The 17,801-nt window shown below is 36.7% G+C and overlaps 1 protein-coding gene across 3 annotated transcripts in view; it reads left to right on the forward strand.

Moving 5' to 3' along the window:
* The window catches only part of GABRB2 (gamma-aminobutyric acid (GABA) A receptor, beta 2), a 264,185-nt gene extending 247,494 nt beyond the window's left edge, over positions 1-16,691 (forward strand). For all 3 annotated transcript variants that reach the window (XM_011966665.1, XM_011966667.1, XM_011966666.1), the window contains one exon: positions 10,687-16,691. In XM_011966665.1, coding sequence (XP_011822055.1) covers positions 10,687-11,034 — 348 coding nt within the window. In that variant the 3' untranslated portion in view covers positions 11,035-16,691. The remainder of the gene's footprint in view (positions 1-10,686) is intronic.
* Positions 16,692-17,801: the final 1,110 nt, after the last annotated feature.

Here is a 17,801-nt window from a genome sequence, read left to right on the forward strand (position 1 = left end):
CTTCACCTGTCAGGATGTAAGCTCACAGGTGTAAAACTTCTTTGAGTTATCAGGATTGGGTAGGCAGATTCTCATTCCTACCTCCCTGAAACTTGTCAAAAATAAGATTTGGAGCTTATGTAAGCTCATTGCAAAACTTAACTTCATTCTGCACTTTCTGAGGATTCATAATAATTTGAAGCCAATGCCTTCTTTGAATGAAAGAAATGTCTATGAAAATTGATATATCATAAATATAGTTTTCTTCCCTTTTTTCTTCTTCAGATGTTTTCAATCTGATCCCAATCTTTTTCCCCATACAATGAAGATGAATCCCTACTTTGAACCTTAATTGAAACTAGTAGCCTATACTTTATAATAAGAGGCACCCAGAAATAATTCTAGCCTTCTAAAAGAAATTACTCAATTCATCATTCATTTTATTAAATGTGCTTTAATAATATTAAATGTAATAATTTGAATGTACTCTTCTCGCCCCAAAATTTAACATTCATCCTCCTATCTCAACCTGCATATTATTCTTAAAAAAAAAAATCAGTAATCTATAGTTTATTTTCCATTTTTAATGCATTCCACATAAATTAACAGATACGTAGAAAGGAACCATTTTCCAAAAGAAATGAATTTGATGCTGTGAGAGTAAAAGAAATGGAAGATACAAAGCTGCAAAAAATTAGGCAGGCTCCTCAAGAATTTCTAATTCAAAGGGTTACTACAGAAGTTGCCACAGCAAGGCCTACACAGTGGGGAAAAGAAATACTATCACTGGATCAAGATCACAGCAAGGAAGCTACAAGACTACGAGATTTTTGCCAGGCAAATTTTTCTTAACCTTCATTCTTCTATTATGCCATACATGTTTTAAAGGCAATTGGTAATTGTATATTAAATGGAAGTGGAAGGCAAATTTTTAATAAATTAAATTGAAAAGGAATTTGATGCAGCAGCCTGTGGGCTAAACCCTTAGACCAAGATGTGATTTTGGCCACCATAATATTTAAAGTTTGGAATTTAATTGTCCTTCAGAAGGGCTTTTGTTTTTTTAGTCCAGTTCACTGCAGGGTGAACTTTTCCCAAATCTCCACTACACCTGCTTCACGTTCTTATATGACCTCCCTAGCCTTATTTGAATGTGTGATCCCAGGCTTATTCTAACCCTCTCAGTAATTCAATTTAGCAAGTTTTGTTTTGAATACTTACTTTGTACCAACTGTACTGGTCAGCTTTAGGGATACTCAAGCAGCAAGACACAGTCCCTGCCCACATGTTTCCCATCATAAAGGAAATACGAATTTGTTGAACTTAGAGTTAGAGGATTGAAACTGGGAGAGGGAGTTAGCAAAGGATTCCCCAAGCCCACCTAGATAAAGAACACTGAGGCCCAGAGACAGTAACATGGGATTAGAACCTGCGCTCATCTCTGAGGTTAGTGTTATTTTCACTTCGTTGTGGATTTTGACAGAGGTAGGAACCCCTTTGAGAAGGACCAAAAGGCAAAAGGGTATCAGTTCTCTTGGCAGCTCATGCTTTCGAAGGTCTTCCCACCTTACAATTAATGCAGATTAATTAATTATCTGTATCTTCTGGGATCTTTTGAAGAGTAAAATCTTACTCTTCTCTTTCTGCTCCACATGTCTGCCTCTTACTTCCTCTAAAACCATCATCACTTGAAACAGCAGTGTAAAGCTACACATGTTCACTTGATTTACCCACTTGATCAGATTAATTATTTTGTGTTGGAAGTAGAAGATGACATAGGTCCCCGATCCATAAAGACTGAATTCATTAACATGATTCTTTAACAAAGGTTTTGTTTACCAAGGAAACTTGAAGATAGGCATTCAGGTGGCTTACTCATTAGAATTTAAAATTTAAGAATCAAAACAACAACAACTAGATAGCATCATATCTCAGAGCCAACAGTGTCCACTTCATAAGTATCTTTTCATCATATTTTGAAAACAGTGGAAAAAGCATAGGTTTGAATCCATAAACGTAAGTTTAAATTATTGTTTTACAACTTAACTAGCTTTGAACAAGCCATAAATTTCTGTGTTTTGATGGGAAGGGCTGTTACAAAATGCTGGTAGTACTAACTCCATTCTCATAGTCTGGTTGTAAAATTTAACTTTATCATTGCATAATAGAAGTTAAAAAGGCAGAGTAGAAAGAATACTCACTCATTTCCACCATTTTTTATTAAAAATTACTGTAATGAAACTACCTGGGTATTTTAGCAGTATTTCCTGTTTACTTTCCAGTTCCAAACTCCCAATTTTTGTTGGCATTTCTCCATTTTCATTGGCACAGAGATTTGAAGAGTCAAAGATGTTGGCCTTCCCTTGCTCTCATAGAATTTGCATTTCATATTCTGATTGAGTGAACTTTCTTTGACCTCTTAAAACACTAAGTGCATGGTAGGTAGTCTCGGAGTGTTATTTTTGGAAAGACTGCTTTGGATATTCCCAGGGGATTAACAGTCCATTGCTTAAGCATTTCAAGTCACTCGGGTCACAGTGCCATTTCATGGAAGATAAAACACCGTCTCCTCCACCCACACACAAGTCACAGTAACTGGAAATTTCACAGTTAGGATTCCTTGGATTTTTACAATTTCTCACTCTTCTCTTGATGATATGACCGGTGAACCTGGATTTCAGATAGCCCCATTTCACCTTCGCAAGGTAAGCGTGTGATGTTGTTAAGTTATTGAGGGCTTTGAGTTGTTTTTCTGTATGTGACTATAGACTATCACAAGGTCATCTCTCCAGAGTATATTACTACTGTGAAGAAGGTTGCAGGAAGGGAAGCAGCACGCCTAAACCAAACTTAGAATTAACTGATTATTACGTAAAAATAAGGCCCTCTCTTCAGGGTTTAATACAATAGATTTTAAGCAAAATGGGACTCTATTAACCAAGCATGTTTCTTTCCTTGTCATGAAAAATGTTAGGATAGACATAGGAAGAGTGGAAAGCAAACTTCTTCATCTAAAACATTTAACACGATGGTTGTTAGAACCATCATCACATGGGTCAGTCTGGAAAATAATTCAAGACAGCAGGGAAGTCCATTTGTCAACCAACAGAACAGCTGATTCCGTTGGTCTACAAACTGCCCTCATTCACAGAATCATTTGGAGAAGGCTCTGGGATGTTAGTGCAAATAAATCAGTCCATCTCAAACTTTCAGCACTTGTTTCTTGATTGATAAGCACAATAACTCCAGATAAAGCATGATTTCCAGAGCAGATAGTTGAATTGGAAGCAGGAGACTTCTTTGTTGGCATTGGCCTGCTTAACAGAGCCTCTTCAAAAAACTTTGTCAGGAATGGACTTGGGAGTTAAAGCTAGACTAGAAAGCAGATGGTAGGGAGCCTCCTACTGAAGCAAGGCCTGCAGCATAGCTCCTTGTAAAGGCAATTTATCTGGAGAGAATGGCAGCTTATTCACCAGTCTACCTCTTCCCTCTCCTGCCTTTCATTTACTTTTGCTTCCTCCTCTCTCTTGTTTCAACTACTAACAACAAAATTCCCATAGCCCCTTGAATAGGCAAAAATGCCCAGACAGAATAATTTGATAAATATTTTTCTACATTTTCCAGGGCAACAGAGATTGCCACATAGTCCTTCTGATTGGTTAAAGGGAAATTGTCTTTCGTCAATGTCCTAATGGGAAAAAAAAAAAAAAAAAGAAGAAGAAGAAAGAGGAAAGTTTACTGATTTCTCTTGTGTCTCCACTGCTCAAGTGAAGAGAAAAATAATTAGGAAATCCATTTGGGCAAGTCTAAAAGGGCTGGTGTGGAAACTCGATTTTAAGGATTAGCTAAATTCATGTGACCATTACTATGCCTTCCATTTGCTAAAATTGAGTCCCCTAAATATAGCCTGGTACAGAGAAGGCACACCAAGACAGAACTCATAATTGAGGAAAGTCTTGAGAATGCAGTTGTATAGTTTGGTAATTGGGAACAGAAACCTTGGAACAAACACGTTAAATGCCAACTCCATTACTTACTGTGTAACTCCGGGCAAATTGCTAACTATCCCTAATTCTCAACCTCCTCATTTTTGGAATTGGAGTATTAATAATCCTGTTTATAGGATTTTCAAGATCAGCATTAAATAGGATAGTTGTTTAGAACCTTTAATACAATGCCTGCCTCCAGTAAAAACTCAATTAATGGAAGCTGCATAATTTGTTCTCTGTCTATGAAAGCTGCTTGTCAGCTTGGTAGTGTGGACTGTGGTCAGTCTCCAGCTTGTGTATTACTTTTCTGGCCTCTGCTGCTCCTTTATTTGAAGTCATTCTGTCCGATAGACTAGCAGTTTTCCAAGCGTGGACACCAAGCCAGCATCCCAGGGTCACCTGGGAACTTGTTAGAAATGCAGATTACTGAGATTCATTCCAGATTTACTCACTCGGGAGTCCTGGGAGTCGAGACCAGACCTGTTTTAACAAGGCCTCCAGAGTAGTGTGATATGTATTCAAGTGTGGGAAGCACTGTAATAGACCATCCGCCACCAAACCAGTACCTGAGTCAGGCTTCCCTGATTGATTTTTAAGACAGGCTGGAGGCAGCATGGAATATTATTGTATTAAGATAAGCATCAACGACCCAGAATTGTTACAATGTTCTACGACTTATTTGTCATAAGATTTTAGGTAATTCAGTTTATTTTTCTGAACTTCAGTTTCCTGCCCTGTCAAATGGGGCTCTATGCTGTTCTGCTGCTGTTCTGCTGTGTATAGTAGGCCTCCAAAAAAGTAAAAATTAAAACTAGAAAGTACCTTATGAAAACAGATATTTCAAAGGGGAAAAAGGAATGATAATTGTTATTGAATTTCACATCCAGATTTGTAAAGTCATTTTTTTTCTTTTATATAAACAGTAAAAGAGATTATAATTCAATAAACTTATGGGTAGTTTACCTGCAGGCTTTCTCCACTTTTACCCTTTAAAACACATGTCAAAAAAGTCAAAAACCCTGTCAATCTCCTGTACCTTTGCTCTTGACCTTGTAATTTTGCACCCAACACAGCTCACACCTTTTGAAGTGAAAAGAAGAACAATAAACAAGACAAGGGAAAGAAAGGGAAATGAAGCCAGTTTAGCAGTCAGCCACTAAAATTCAGCAGCAGCTAGGTTCTTCAGGTCCTAGCCTAAAACATTGAAACCCAACACTGTTCTGTATACTGAAGATGGTATTATTGTAATAGATTTTCCTAGTTAAAAGATAATTTGAATTTTACAAACTTTTTATTATAAATTAAATGCCTCTAATTTCTGTCCTGCCCTACCTATACTGTCTTGTAAAGTTGTTGAGATATTTAAATGAGATGAATTATATCTGTTAGGATTCTTTGGAATGCAAATAACAGAAAAACTAAGTAATACTGGCTTAAGAAAGAAAGAGAGAAGGGAGCAGGTGAGAAAGATGAATAAGAATGAAGAGGAAGAGGAGGAAGAGGGAGGGAGAGAGGGAGAGCGAAAAAGAGGAAGGGACAGGGAAAGGAAGGAAGATAATATACTGTCTTGCTTAGTATCAGCAAGTCAGGTATCCAGATATAGACACAAAGCACCAATAGGTCATGGGCTCTTTATTTTAGTGTTGGCTTCTTTCCAAATTAGGATCTGCTCTTACAGTTGAACCATCTCTCAGTAGATTCTGTTAATTTGAGGCCACTCACTTCTAGGTGCAGATCCAGGGGGAATATTTGAGAGTTTTTACTCTGCTATTCCCAGCTGAAGGCTCACGGCATGCCATTGGCTCAGAAAAGGTCATGTGCCCACCACTGAGCCAATTATGGTGTCAGAATGGCTCTGATTGGCCTACACCCACAGCAGACACCCAGAAACTGAGAAAGGGGAAGTGGTGGTTTCCCAGACGGAAAGGGGAGTGCCTGGTGCTTGATGAACAGGCAAAGCACAGATGTCTATTCTCTTTACTTGCAAGTGCTGCAGTTAGCAGGACTCTGAAATTTAGTGACATATTTAACTCTAGACACTCTTATCCATCCCTCATTAAGGAAATTTTTGTAAGCATGCCATGCCCCTCCAGTTGACTGCCCCTACCATGCACTGAGAATGCCTTATTTTATGAGCTATGGAATGCTACAGGGATTATCTGGGCACCTGCTATGCCTCAGCATGAAAAAGTGTAAAAATAGCCGATTCTCCTTCTTGCTGTGCCACCTATTCAGTAAGCAAACTTGTACTAAGTTTCTTAACCTCTCTGTGTCTTATATTCCACACACGAGATCAGTGCCTGCCCCACAGAGATACTGGGATAACTGAAAGTGGTCAATATGTAGAATGGTTAGTTATGGCTTCTAGTTGTACTCACCAAGTTCCCTTCTCTAGGGTTAGAAAAGAGCATACGATATGGAAGTAGCACTGTGGGAAATACAGTTTACAGATCTCAGGTACCTGAGCATGCTGCTGTAGCAAGAGACCTGTATAAATAAACGCAGAAGCCTTAGAGCAGGGAAGGAACTCAAGAGGTGGTCCCAGAAGTTCCAGTCTTTAGGCTGGTGTTGCAAAGTTAAACCCATCTTACTGATGACTCACAAAGAGGTGAGTGAGTTACTGAGAGTTCACAAAATTAATTCCATTAATCAATATTTACTTATTGAGCATCTGCTATGTGCCAGGTGCCATGCCAGATGTTTGGGGATACAATAATAAGTGAGGCAGATTTTGTGTCTCTCTTCATCAAGAAGTATAGTATGGTGGGGAAGACAGAAATAAAGTAAATGATATAGGCACGGGCAGAGACTTCATGACTAAAACACCAAAAGCAATGGCAACAAAAACCAAAATCGACAAATGGGATCTAATTAAATGAAAGAGCTTCTGCACAGCAAAAGAAACTTTCATCAGAGTGAACAGGCAACCTACAGAATGGGAGAAAATGTTGGTAATCTATTCATCTGACAAATGGCTAATATCCAGAATCTATAAGGAACTTAAATTTACAGGAAAAAAACAACTCCATCAAAAGGTGGATAAAGGATATGAACAGACACTTCTCAAAAGAAGACATTTATGCAGCCAACAAACATGAAAAAAGCTCATCATCACTGGTCATTAGAGAAATGTGAATCAAAACCACAATGAGACACCATCTCATGCCGGTTAGAATGGCAATCATTAAAAAGTCAGGAAACAACAGATGCTGGAGAGGATGCAGAGAAATAGGAACACTTTTACACTGTTGGTGAGAGTGTAAATTAGTTCAACCACTGTGGAAGACAGTGTGATGATTCTTCAAGGATCTACAGCCAGGAATACCATTTGACCCAACAATCCCATTACCGGGCATATGCCCAAAAAATATAAATCATTCTACTATAAAGACACATGCACGCGTATGTTTATTGCTGCACTATTCACAATAGCAAAGAATTGGAACCAACCCAAATGCCAATCAATGATAGACTTGATAAAGAAAATGTGACACATATATACCATGGAATACTATACAGCCATAAAAAAGGATGAGTTCGTCATGTCCCTTGCAATGACATGGATGAAGCTGGAAACCTTCATCTCAGCAAACTAACATAGGAATAGAAAACCAAACACTGCATGTTCTCACTCGTAAGTGGGAGTTGAACAATGAGAACATAGGGAAGGGAACATCACACACCAAGGCCTGTCGGGGGTTGGGGAGTAGGGGAGGGATAGCATTAGGAGAAATACCTAATGTAGATGATGGGTTGATGGGTACAGCAAACCACCATGGCACATGTATACCTATGTAACAAACGTGCACATTCTGCATATGTATCCCAGAACTTAATGTATAATAATAAAAATTAAAATAAGCAGTCTATTTTAAGTTGAAGTGTTCTAATGATATGAAAGACACTAAGGAGTAGCTGCACTTCATAAATTGATACAGGTGTTTAATACACTCCACCTTCCCTACCCCACCACCCTCCCACTTCAGTCTGTTAAGATCTCCAGTAAGTCTGAGATGATTTTTACCTACAGAAAGTTCATCACTCATACATATACACCACAAGAGCAAACATACTTAATTTTCTTTTAGGTATAATTATTTGTGGTTTTTTTGCCATGTCAGTGGAACCAGTAAGTAAATAAACTTCATCTATGGCTTGTCATAATAATCAACTTTGCCTGGTGCTTTAGTTTTTCCAAGTTTTTCTTCACATATATTATTTCAGTTAGTCTTCCCGAATCCTATTCTTAGTCCACGGAAGAAACTAGATTCAAAGGATTAGGTAATTTTTTTCCAGGTCAAATATAACAAATAGAAGAGTCACAACTACGGTCTTTTGACTCTGACTCCAACCCCAGTATTCTTTTTGGAGACTTATTCGCACTAGGATGCAGCAGCAATTCCGTCTTTCTCACCACTGTATCTGTGATAGTTGGCATAGGACCAAACACATATTGGATGTTCAATCAATTTTTTAAAAATTCATGAATTAAAAAAATACGTAACTAATAGAACTTTATGGATTACCTAATTCAACTCTTAAATTTGGATAGTGAAACAGAAACCCACTGAGATTAAATAAATAACTCAAAAATAATTGGTTTTAAGCTTTCAGCAAGTTTCCCTTAATAGTAATCCATAGCTGCCAATAGTTTTTATTATGATCGTTATTGCTATTTTATAGTTTGAACTCAGCCAGGTCTGGTGTCAACTCGTAACTCTCCTTATTATAATTGCTCAACAGAGAAGCAAATATCCCAGTGGTTAAAGAAGGGAAATTTCTGAACATCATGCATAGTGGCCAAAGAAATTGTGCAAATTAAGTTATTTTCCAAGTCACTAAAGGAACAGTTGACAACCCAGAGAAGAAGAGAAAACAAGCATACTGTTGAAATAACAGTGAAGGATGGGTGTCCCATTTCCATCAGGTTTACTTTCCTTAAGTGTTGGAAAGGACTCCCCACTCCAAGCATTTGGACTGTAATGGTCAACATTTCAATTCCAGCTCCACCATTTAGTAACTATGTGGCTTTGAGAAATTTGGTGAAGGCTGTCACCTATAACCTCTGGGAAAAAATGCCGTTTCCAAGGTATGTTGTGAGCATTCAGTGAATCAGTTGCTGCAAAGCACTGGTACTTAACAGAAACCTTTAAATGTTGCTTCCTTCTGTAGGTCAAGGAAGTCCTCATTAAAGCCATTACCTGACCCTTCCTTAGCAGATCTTTTATAACATTTATTCATCTTTGTTTCCAAATCATATAAACTTTTACAATTCATTTTAATAATATACTTGTTTAGTATTTCCTCTAAGCAAAATGATACCATAAAGTAAACATGCAGAATGTCTGATCAGTAGGCAGAGATTAATTGGTCAATTATTATGTTCCAGCATATTTTATAGCTTTTATTTCTCAAAAGATTTTAGAGTTGAATTTATAATACATGGCCGTTAAACCACAGTTGAAAGTTAATTGTTAATATATAATCTTAGCAACATTCTTTTTTACCTTCTGCATAATTCATGAAGCTTAGAGCATTGTATCTTCCAATTAAGTGTTTGGTTATATGCCTTGTTTCCATATATCATCAGAGCCTATCACTGGCCATTTTTTTCCTTATAATTTCAGAAACTTTACTGGTAATTGGTATATCTTGATTATCCACCAAAATAAATATACTCTCTTGTTAATAAAAACTTGTTCCGTCTAGGTTTTATTATCTGTAGCATTTGAGGCCTCTTAAAAATAAGGCATACAAATCTTCCCTTCTTAACACAAGAAAGAACGTTATGTAATAATTTAATGTTTGGAAATCATGATATCTATTTATCCTTTGCTTCTAGCTTTGCAAGAAGAAATTATCCAAGTGAGATGAATTGACTATCTGCATAGCCAACTAATTGTACTCCTGAGGCCCAGAATTCATTTGAGCACAGTCAGCTGCAGGCTTGTTGCTTCCTCTCTAATCCTATCCTCTTCCCTTTCCTCTTCTCAGTCCTCCCCACCAACGGTGGATCTGGCTGTTGTGCTCCTATTTTTGAATTCCTTCTTATTCTGAATACTGTGGTTACTTTGATGAGTCACATAGGTCCTCCTGCATTTGTATTCTTCAGCACTATTTCTTTACCCTGTTTATATGGACATCACAAATTTAAGGTGATATCTCATAACGGGGAGTTTTAAGAAACATCAATTAGATGAAATTGTACCCCAAAAAATGCCTGACATAAATGGCAAGTACTTGATAGTTACCCACTATTTTTAGTTCTAGTTTTATTATTAATTCATCTATAATTAGGCTACTTTTGTGAGCACAATTCAGTAATTAGTTTCCTAACACTGTTGCATGCCTAGCACAGTTTAATTTGTATGTGTTCATATCAAGACTACAAATTCTTCAAAAGGTGCCATGTCTTCGATTTCTCTGCACACCCTAAGAAGAACTAATGAAAATGATACTAGCAACAGTCTGTTATATAATTACATCATTACAGCAATCCTCTAGGGTTGGATTATTATATCATTTAATAAATGGAGAAACTGAACCTCAAATAGCTTTAGTGGTAGAGTCTCAATTCAGACTCTGGTAATGTAATCGCAAAGGAAGCTCTCTTTACCACTATTATAAATCCCTTAAGCGCCGATCATAGTGCCTTGCCTAGTAAGCACCTGTAAAGCTTCTTTGTTCTGATTGTCTTTTGGATTCTTCTCCCTTGCAGATGGACCCCCATGAGAACATCTTACTGAGCACTCTCGAGATAAAAAATGAAATGGCCACATCTGAGGCTGTGATGGGACTTGGAGACCCCAGAAGCACAATGCTAGCCTATGATGCCTCCAGCATCCAGTACCGGAAAGCCGGGTTGCCCAGACATAGTTTTGGCCGAAATGCTCTGGAACGACATGTGGCACAAAAGAAAAGTCGCCTGAGGAGACGCGCCTCCCAACTGAAAATCACCATCCCTGACTTGACTGATGTCAATGCCATAGATCGGTGGTCCCGCATATTCTTCCCAGTGGTTTTTTCCTTCTTCAACATCGTCTATTGGCTTTATTATGTGAACTAAAACATGGCCTCCCACTGGAAGCAAGGACTAGATTCCTCCTCAAACCAGTTGTACAGCCTGATGTAGGACTTGGAAAACACATCAATCCAGGACAAAAGTGATGCTAAAATACCTTAGTTGCTGGCCTATCCTGTGGTCCATTTCATACCATTTGGGTTGCTTCTGCTAAGTAACGAATACACTAAGGTCCTTGTGGTTTTCCAGTTAAAACGCAAGTGATTTGTACACATGGTGGCAAGACAGCCTGAGTGCTCCATGTTGTCTGTTTAGTATGCAGCCTACTCAGAGGGGAATAATTTGGAAGATATTCTTAGAAGACTCAATAGCATTGTCAGTCATTTGGTCATAACCAGATACTCCTCATCTTCCTTTTTAAGGTTGGCATGCTGTTGAGATGGCATTGTGCTTATGAAACATTATCTGTAATGCCATGCAAACACATTACTTGAAGATGATCTATGCTTTTCTTACTAAGATGATAATGGTGTCATGGGAAGGTTATTCCCACTGGTTTCTAAAAGATTCTCTTGTGATTGGAGCAGGCTAGGGGAATCAAGACAGAGACTCAGGAAACTGATTTGGCCAGTCTCTTAGCTTGAGCACAGAGGATCAACTATGATGTCTTTCATTTTGGCATTTAGGAGGCATGAGGAGACTTCTGAACATTATCGTGCATGGTGGCCAAGGAAATTTTTGCTAAACAGCTATTTCCTAGGTGGTTAAAGTAAGAGTTAACAACACAGAGCAGAGTAGAAAATCAGAAATGACGGTTGTAACAAAAATCAAGCAAGCAAGCAAGCATGACCCTTATCAGTTCCACACAGCATCTGGTCTACACGTACTGTGTCTAGTGGCAAAGGGTGAGTAAGAGAGATTGTTTTTCCAACATCACAAGCTTTTGACAGCATACCTAAAGAGGTTTTTATAGTTTAATCAAAGATAACCATGAAATACAAAAGTTAGAGAAATGAGAATTGTCTTAGATACTCAGGTTAGATTCAGAGTCATTCAAATATACAAATACAGAGCACAAACTAGCAAACAGATTGTTATTCTCAGACGAAGTTGGCTGTCCCTGCAATTTTTGTCGCTGAAATTTTATTTCTGAATATAATAGGGTATTTCAAGAGAAGGATTTGTTCATTGCTTTAAAGGATTCATGATCCTCTCCAGCTTTCTTTCTCTTTTTTTTTGCTTCCAAAATTCTGATTATATTCTTAGGAGACTGGCAAAGTAAGGCTTTGGAGAGATTGAGTGAACTATATTTTCTTATGTGCAATGAAATTAACCATTGTATTTTTCAGCGCAAATAATATTTCAAAGAGTATGAACACACAGAGAGTTAATTTGTGGGTTCATTTGTTTTGGGCTTGATTTTCTTAAGAGTGCTTTCATTGTATATGTTGCAATCTGCTTAATCAAGGAAACTATGAAAACTAGTGGAAAATAACAGCAAAGCCACACAAACATGATAAATGAAATGAGCCTCAGGTGATATTGTAGAAGAATATATAACTGTTAATCAGGCAGGCATGATGTATTTTTTTTCTATTTTTAAATTATGCCATTGTGCTTCTTTCTACAGTAATTGGACATACGCATTCATATGTTAGACAAGAAAGGGAATAAGCTAATATGTCTTCCTTCTGTCAATATGAGGCTCATGTTTTGCTTTTCACATAGAAAATACTGAATTGCTAAATTTTCCTTAAAGTTTAATTTGATTGAACTTTTTATTGGAGGATGACTTTGCTATTTCTATTTTTAAAACAAAGAAACCTCTTCTTTTTAGAGTAGCATCCCTAATTGTGCATAGCAGCCAGTATCCTCCTGTAGATAATGTATGTTTTCTTGGTTTCTTGTTTCCTTCATGACTCAGCAACTTGGAATATGATGGAGTACTATTGCCCTTGCATTCCAGCTGTCCAAGAACAACAACGAACCTTTATCCTTCAGATTCCTGAATTTGCCCCAAAATGGGAGGGTATTTTTTTCCACCCATGTAGGAAACCTTGGCCCTTATGTTTTGATTACAGAATCTTGAGCACCTCTGAATATCATCTCTGGGCAGAATCTGACCAATATTCTTCGTATAGGCTCAGAGTAGAGTAGTGTTTCTCCAGGGACACACTTTCTCCTAGGCAATCATTTTGGGGCATCACACTAAGTAAAGTGCCTACCCCTTGTCAACAGGGGGTAAAGTTTGACTCAAAAACATCAGGAAGGAACATATTGATAACTCAGGGGCACAACTCCAAAATGCCATTCTGAAAAGGCTCTTCTAGAGTCAACTCAGAGCCCAAGTGTACAAGTGGGCTCTTATGTGCAATCACTATACAAGCCATAAAAATCTTTGATATTGCCATTTATGATTACAACAAAATTTTAGATGTTCAAGGAAGTCAACAGAACAATCCAGATCAAAGTGCATCTTTGCAGCTTGAGCCTCAAAAGCATAAAAACAGAAATTCATTTCTGCTCTCAGTGATACAAGAAATGAGGCAAAGGAAAAAAGATGGGACCTTAGAAGCAATGCCCTAGAGTAAAAAGCGTACATTGGCACTCAGTAACCACAGAGATAGAAACAACTGACTCATCCTCTCCAGAAATAACAGTAGATGTAGAATTTATTCTTCAATATATGTTTCGTTGAATTGAAATGCAGTCATCAAATGCGAGGAGGGGTGCTAGACCTGATAAATCTAGGAAGACCAGTCAGCTTGGTAGCCACTTGTTAAGCTAAAGGACCACAAAGGTGTGTTTAGTAGTTCTGATACGGGATTACTATCAGTTTATACATATGTATAGATTTTCTTTTAATTATAAACAGCCAGATAGCCAGCAATTAAGGTGTTTTTTCATCTTTGTGAAATTCATGGACAAATTCTGACTCTAAAATGCACAGTCTACATGAAATCTTTGATCACAATCTGTATATATATATATTGTACATGACTGCTAGTAGGTATGAAATGCATTTCAGAATTGAAAACTCATGCAACATAACCATGTGTTTGCATAAGGAATGTTAAAATTCTTTCTACTGCAATTTATTAACAGGGGAAAAGATTCAAGCAGTGCCATCTAGACCTTTTCTCTTCTCATTTCTTCAAAAGCAGTGCTAAGTAAAATAATAATAATAAAAATGGTTTATGAACCAAAAGACTTTACATTCTAGCATTAGGAACACACACAAAAAATCTGTCAGCTTACAAAAGCACAACACATAAAGAAAGAGCAGTGGAATGCGTAATGGGGAAATGAATCATGTTTATTTAAAGCAAGACCTGCATTAAATTGGCAACTAAGATAATTTCCATCTTCTATAGGTAACTGTGTTCCAGTTTAATGATTACCTTCATACTCAACAAGAAAAATGGCAAAGCAACATCAACAAAACAGGTCTTACAACATATCTACGTGTATATATGTGTATATATAGATCCATATAAACATACATACATATATATGCATTCATATGTTGGAAAACACAAGGAATAAGCTAATATGTTTTGTTTCCTTCATTAAACCAGTATATGAGTATTTTTAATTTGGCAAACAAAAATCGACATACTGAAATAAGTAACACAGGGTACTAAGCATTTCTCTATCAGCAAATCAATGCCTACAGTTTTTATGAACCATTGCACAGTTTAACTCCACGATAGTACTGTACCCCAGAACATCAGAAGTTAAGTAGTTGTCACATTGCTTATCCAATTGCTCTCTTTTTCAAGGAAACAAATAACATTGTCCATTGGTGATTCAAAAACAAACATGTCTTAAGAAAGTGAAAAATGATAAAAATTCCTCCAAAGAGGAAGAAAAAAAAACTAAACCCCACCATGTTGGTTAGGGCAAAATACTAAGTATTCACAACTGTAGCAATCATGCCATTTGGCTAAATGTACAGAGTACATGTAATGTGAGCAACCATAACTTTCACTGAGCGTGTGTAAATATTAAAACAGATTTCTTAAATATTTTTAACTTCTAATTTGTATTTTATGGTAAGGCAATGTGCTAATTCTGTTTATGGCTTAAGTTGATGTGTTATAATATGTAAATAATTAAACATGCTGTAAATGAATAGTCAATAGATACAAACAATTGTTTAGTTTTTTTCTTAATTTTTATTTATTTTTTACTAAGTACGGTTACTGCAGTGCCCCCAGCAGAGTAATTTAAACACCCTTTTGCATAATGGTTTGGGAATCCCAGACAGAAGGGTTTCAATTTGCTATCACACACACAGTCACACACAGTCACATACACACACTTAAACACACATAATCTTTTGCTTATGCACTCTGTCTCTCTCCCCGTCTATGGGAAACACTCTACTGTTTATGTAGTCAATGTAACAAACAAGAGATAGCCTTTGAAATGGCAATTGGGAAAAGCAAAAATGATCATTGATTACTTAATAGAGTTTTTTATATGTCAGAGTTCAAGAAACCAAAGTTTGCAACTTAAATCTCAGTTTTCAAAGAGTAGAAGTTTGTATAGATGGCACTACAGAAAATAAAAAAGTTTATTCACACCAGCTCCAGAAATGTGTTACAGACAATACATACTAGAAGACTTTTTTTTTAATAATAGTATTTTGTCCTTAGGTAGTGTTGTTCGTTTCAACCAAAGACTCCAGAATTATTGAAAAACAAAAAAAAAGAAAGAAAAAATATGAGATAATGGGGGAAAAAAGGACACTGCTTCACACCAAAGGTTTAAAAAATGTATTTTCCAAATGCACTAGGAACATTGTAAAAAACAGAAAGGAGTGAACAGAATGCTAATGAAGATCCTGCCCTAAAGAAATCCATTCAAAAAAGAAAGAAAGAAAGAAAGAAAAAGCAGGACTCTTAAAAAGCTATTAAGTTTTTTGAAGTTGAAGTAGAATATTTCTGTAGATATATTCAAAATTCTGACATCAAATTTTAATTTGCTTAAATAAGTTTTATTTGTGGTGAAGATCGATTCAAATGATGAAAAACAAAACTGTATGTCCTTTGAGTTCCCAAACCAAATGTCACTGCCCTGTCACATCCTCTAATCTGATGCCCGTGTGTGTCCTTGCGCCATTTGAAGCAAGTTGACAGTTCCATCAGTTTGTTTTTTTCTTTTTTTTTTTTTTGGTTGTATAATTTAAGTTCAACCATGGTCATTTTAAACATAATTAAACAAAGTTGCCTATAGTTTAATTTAAATCTCACAACATTTTTAATTTATTTTGCATGGGTGTTTAAATAGTTCTGTTATGAGTATTGTCCCTGCACAGTTCTAAATTGTCCTTTTATAAAAAAAAAAAAAAAAAGTGGTATTCTAGTTTCTTCACAATGTAGTGATTATCAGCCTTACTAATTACCTTGTAGCCTTTCTTAATATGCACATAATGCACATTTTCCAATGGCTAGAAAAATGCAAAACACAGTGGATATCATTGCATCTATTTTCATGTCTTTCTAAAAACAAGACTACTAAAATCTCTGGGATACATGAGATAGTTAAAAAATGAGGATTATAAATGAATAGCACATAAGAATTATTTTCTTGAATTTAAACTTATTGCAGCCAGTTTCAGCATGTAAATATATAATAATGTTGGCTAGTGTGTAATTCTTGAACTAAGAAATATAAATAAAAATAAAAAGAGTGTGTGTGTGGTTTCATTGTGTTCAGAATATTTCTTATTTGAACTGTTAGTATGAGTTATATTGTAGAATGATGGCTTTTGTGAAATGCAATAAGAAGCCTGGGAACTTGGGACCTACTGTCAGGCAAACTTGAATTTGAGCATTGATTTGCCAGTTCCAAGGCATAATTGTGTAGTGACAACCTGCCTCTCAGTTTTCTTATCCATAAAGCAAAGACATGAGTTTATCTTTTTCACAGGGTAGCTGTGAAGGTGAAATGAAATAACCACAAAGAAGACCTTAGCACAGTACTAGCTATGTGGTGAGTGGTCTACAAAGAGTAGATGCTATTGTATTTTATTATCATCATTCCAGAAGATTCTGCATATATCTCACAAATGCTATTACCAGATCTAAAACTTCACCAAAATTAGTAAATATTCCCTAAGTTTAGATAATTTACGTTAAGGATAACTCGTTAAAAATTTGGCTTTAATCATGAAAACAAAGGATAAACATGAGGTGTTCATTTATTTAACATTCAACATATATTTGCTGAAGACATTAGGTAATCACTTCTTAAACATTGTCATTTAATTCTTACCATATTCCTGAAAGTACAAGAAACTTGAGCTCGGGAAGAATAAGTCCCTTTCCCACAAGAGAGAAAGAGCCTGGATTTCTACCTAGGCTGGACTCACCCCCACATCCTTGAAAGTTCTTTCTACCTCATCATTAAAACTGGGGAACAGGTTTATCCAATTCTCATTCTTTTAGGAGAAACATTTCCCAAAAGACATGTGCCAAGAGGCTGCCATCTGCCAGATGTGCGCTAATACTGGAAAAACAGTGGCGAACACAAAAGTCCCTGCTCTCTTGAATTATGTGGCACCTCTCAAAGGCAGGGAAACTCTCCTGACTCCAGCGAATCATTCGGTGACAAACCTAGTGTTTTTCACTCCTAGTGACTTTGGAATGCCCAAACAGCACGTTGGTAGTCTCTGCTAACTTGAGAGAGAGCCCTATCAGAACACAATTGTCCAATAAAGTCACAGACTAAGAAACGTTATGGTCGAGGAGTAGTATAAGCTACATAAAAGACCCACCTCTAAAATGGGTAAGACTCAGTTCTCA

Source organism: Mandrillus leucophaeus, unplaced genomic scaffold (assembly GCF_000951045.1).
Source record: "Mandrillus leucophaeus isolate KB7577 unplaced genomic scaffold, Mleu.le_1.0 Scaffold77, whole genome shotgun sequence".
NCBI lineage: Eukaryota > Metazoa > Chordata > Mammalia > Primates > Cercopithecidae > Mandrillus > Mandrillus leucophaeus.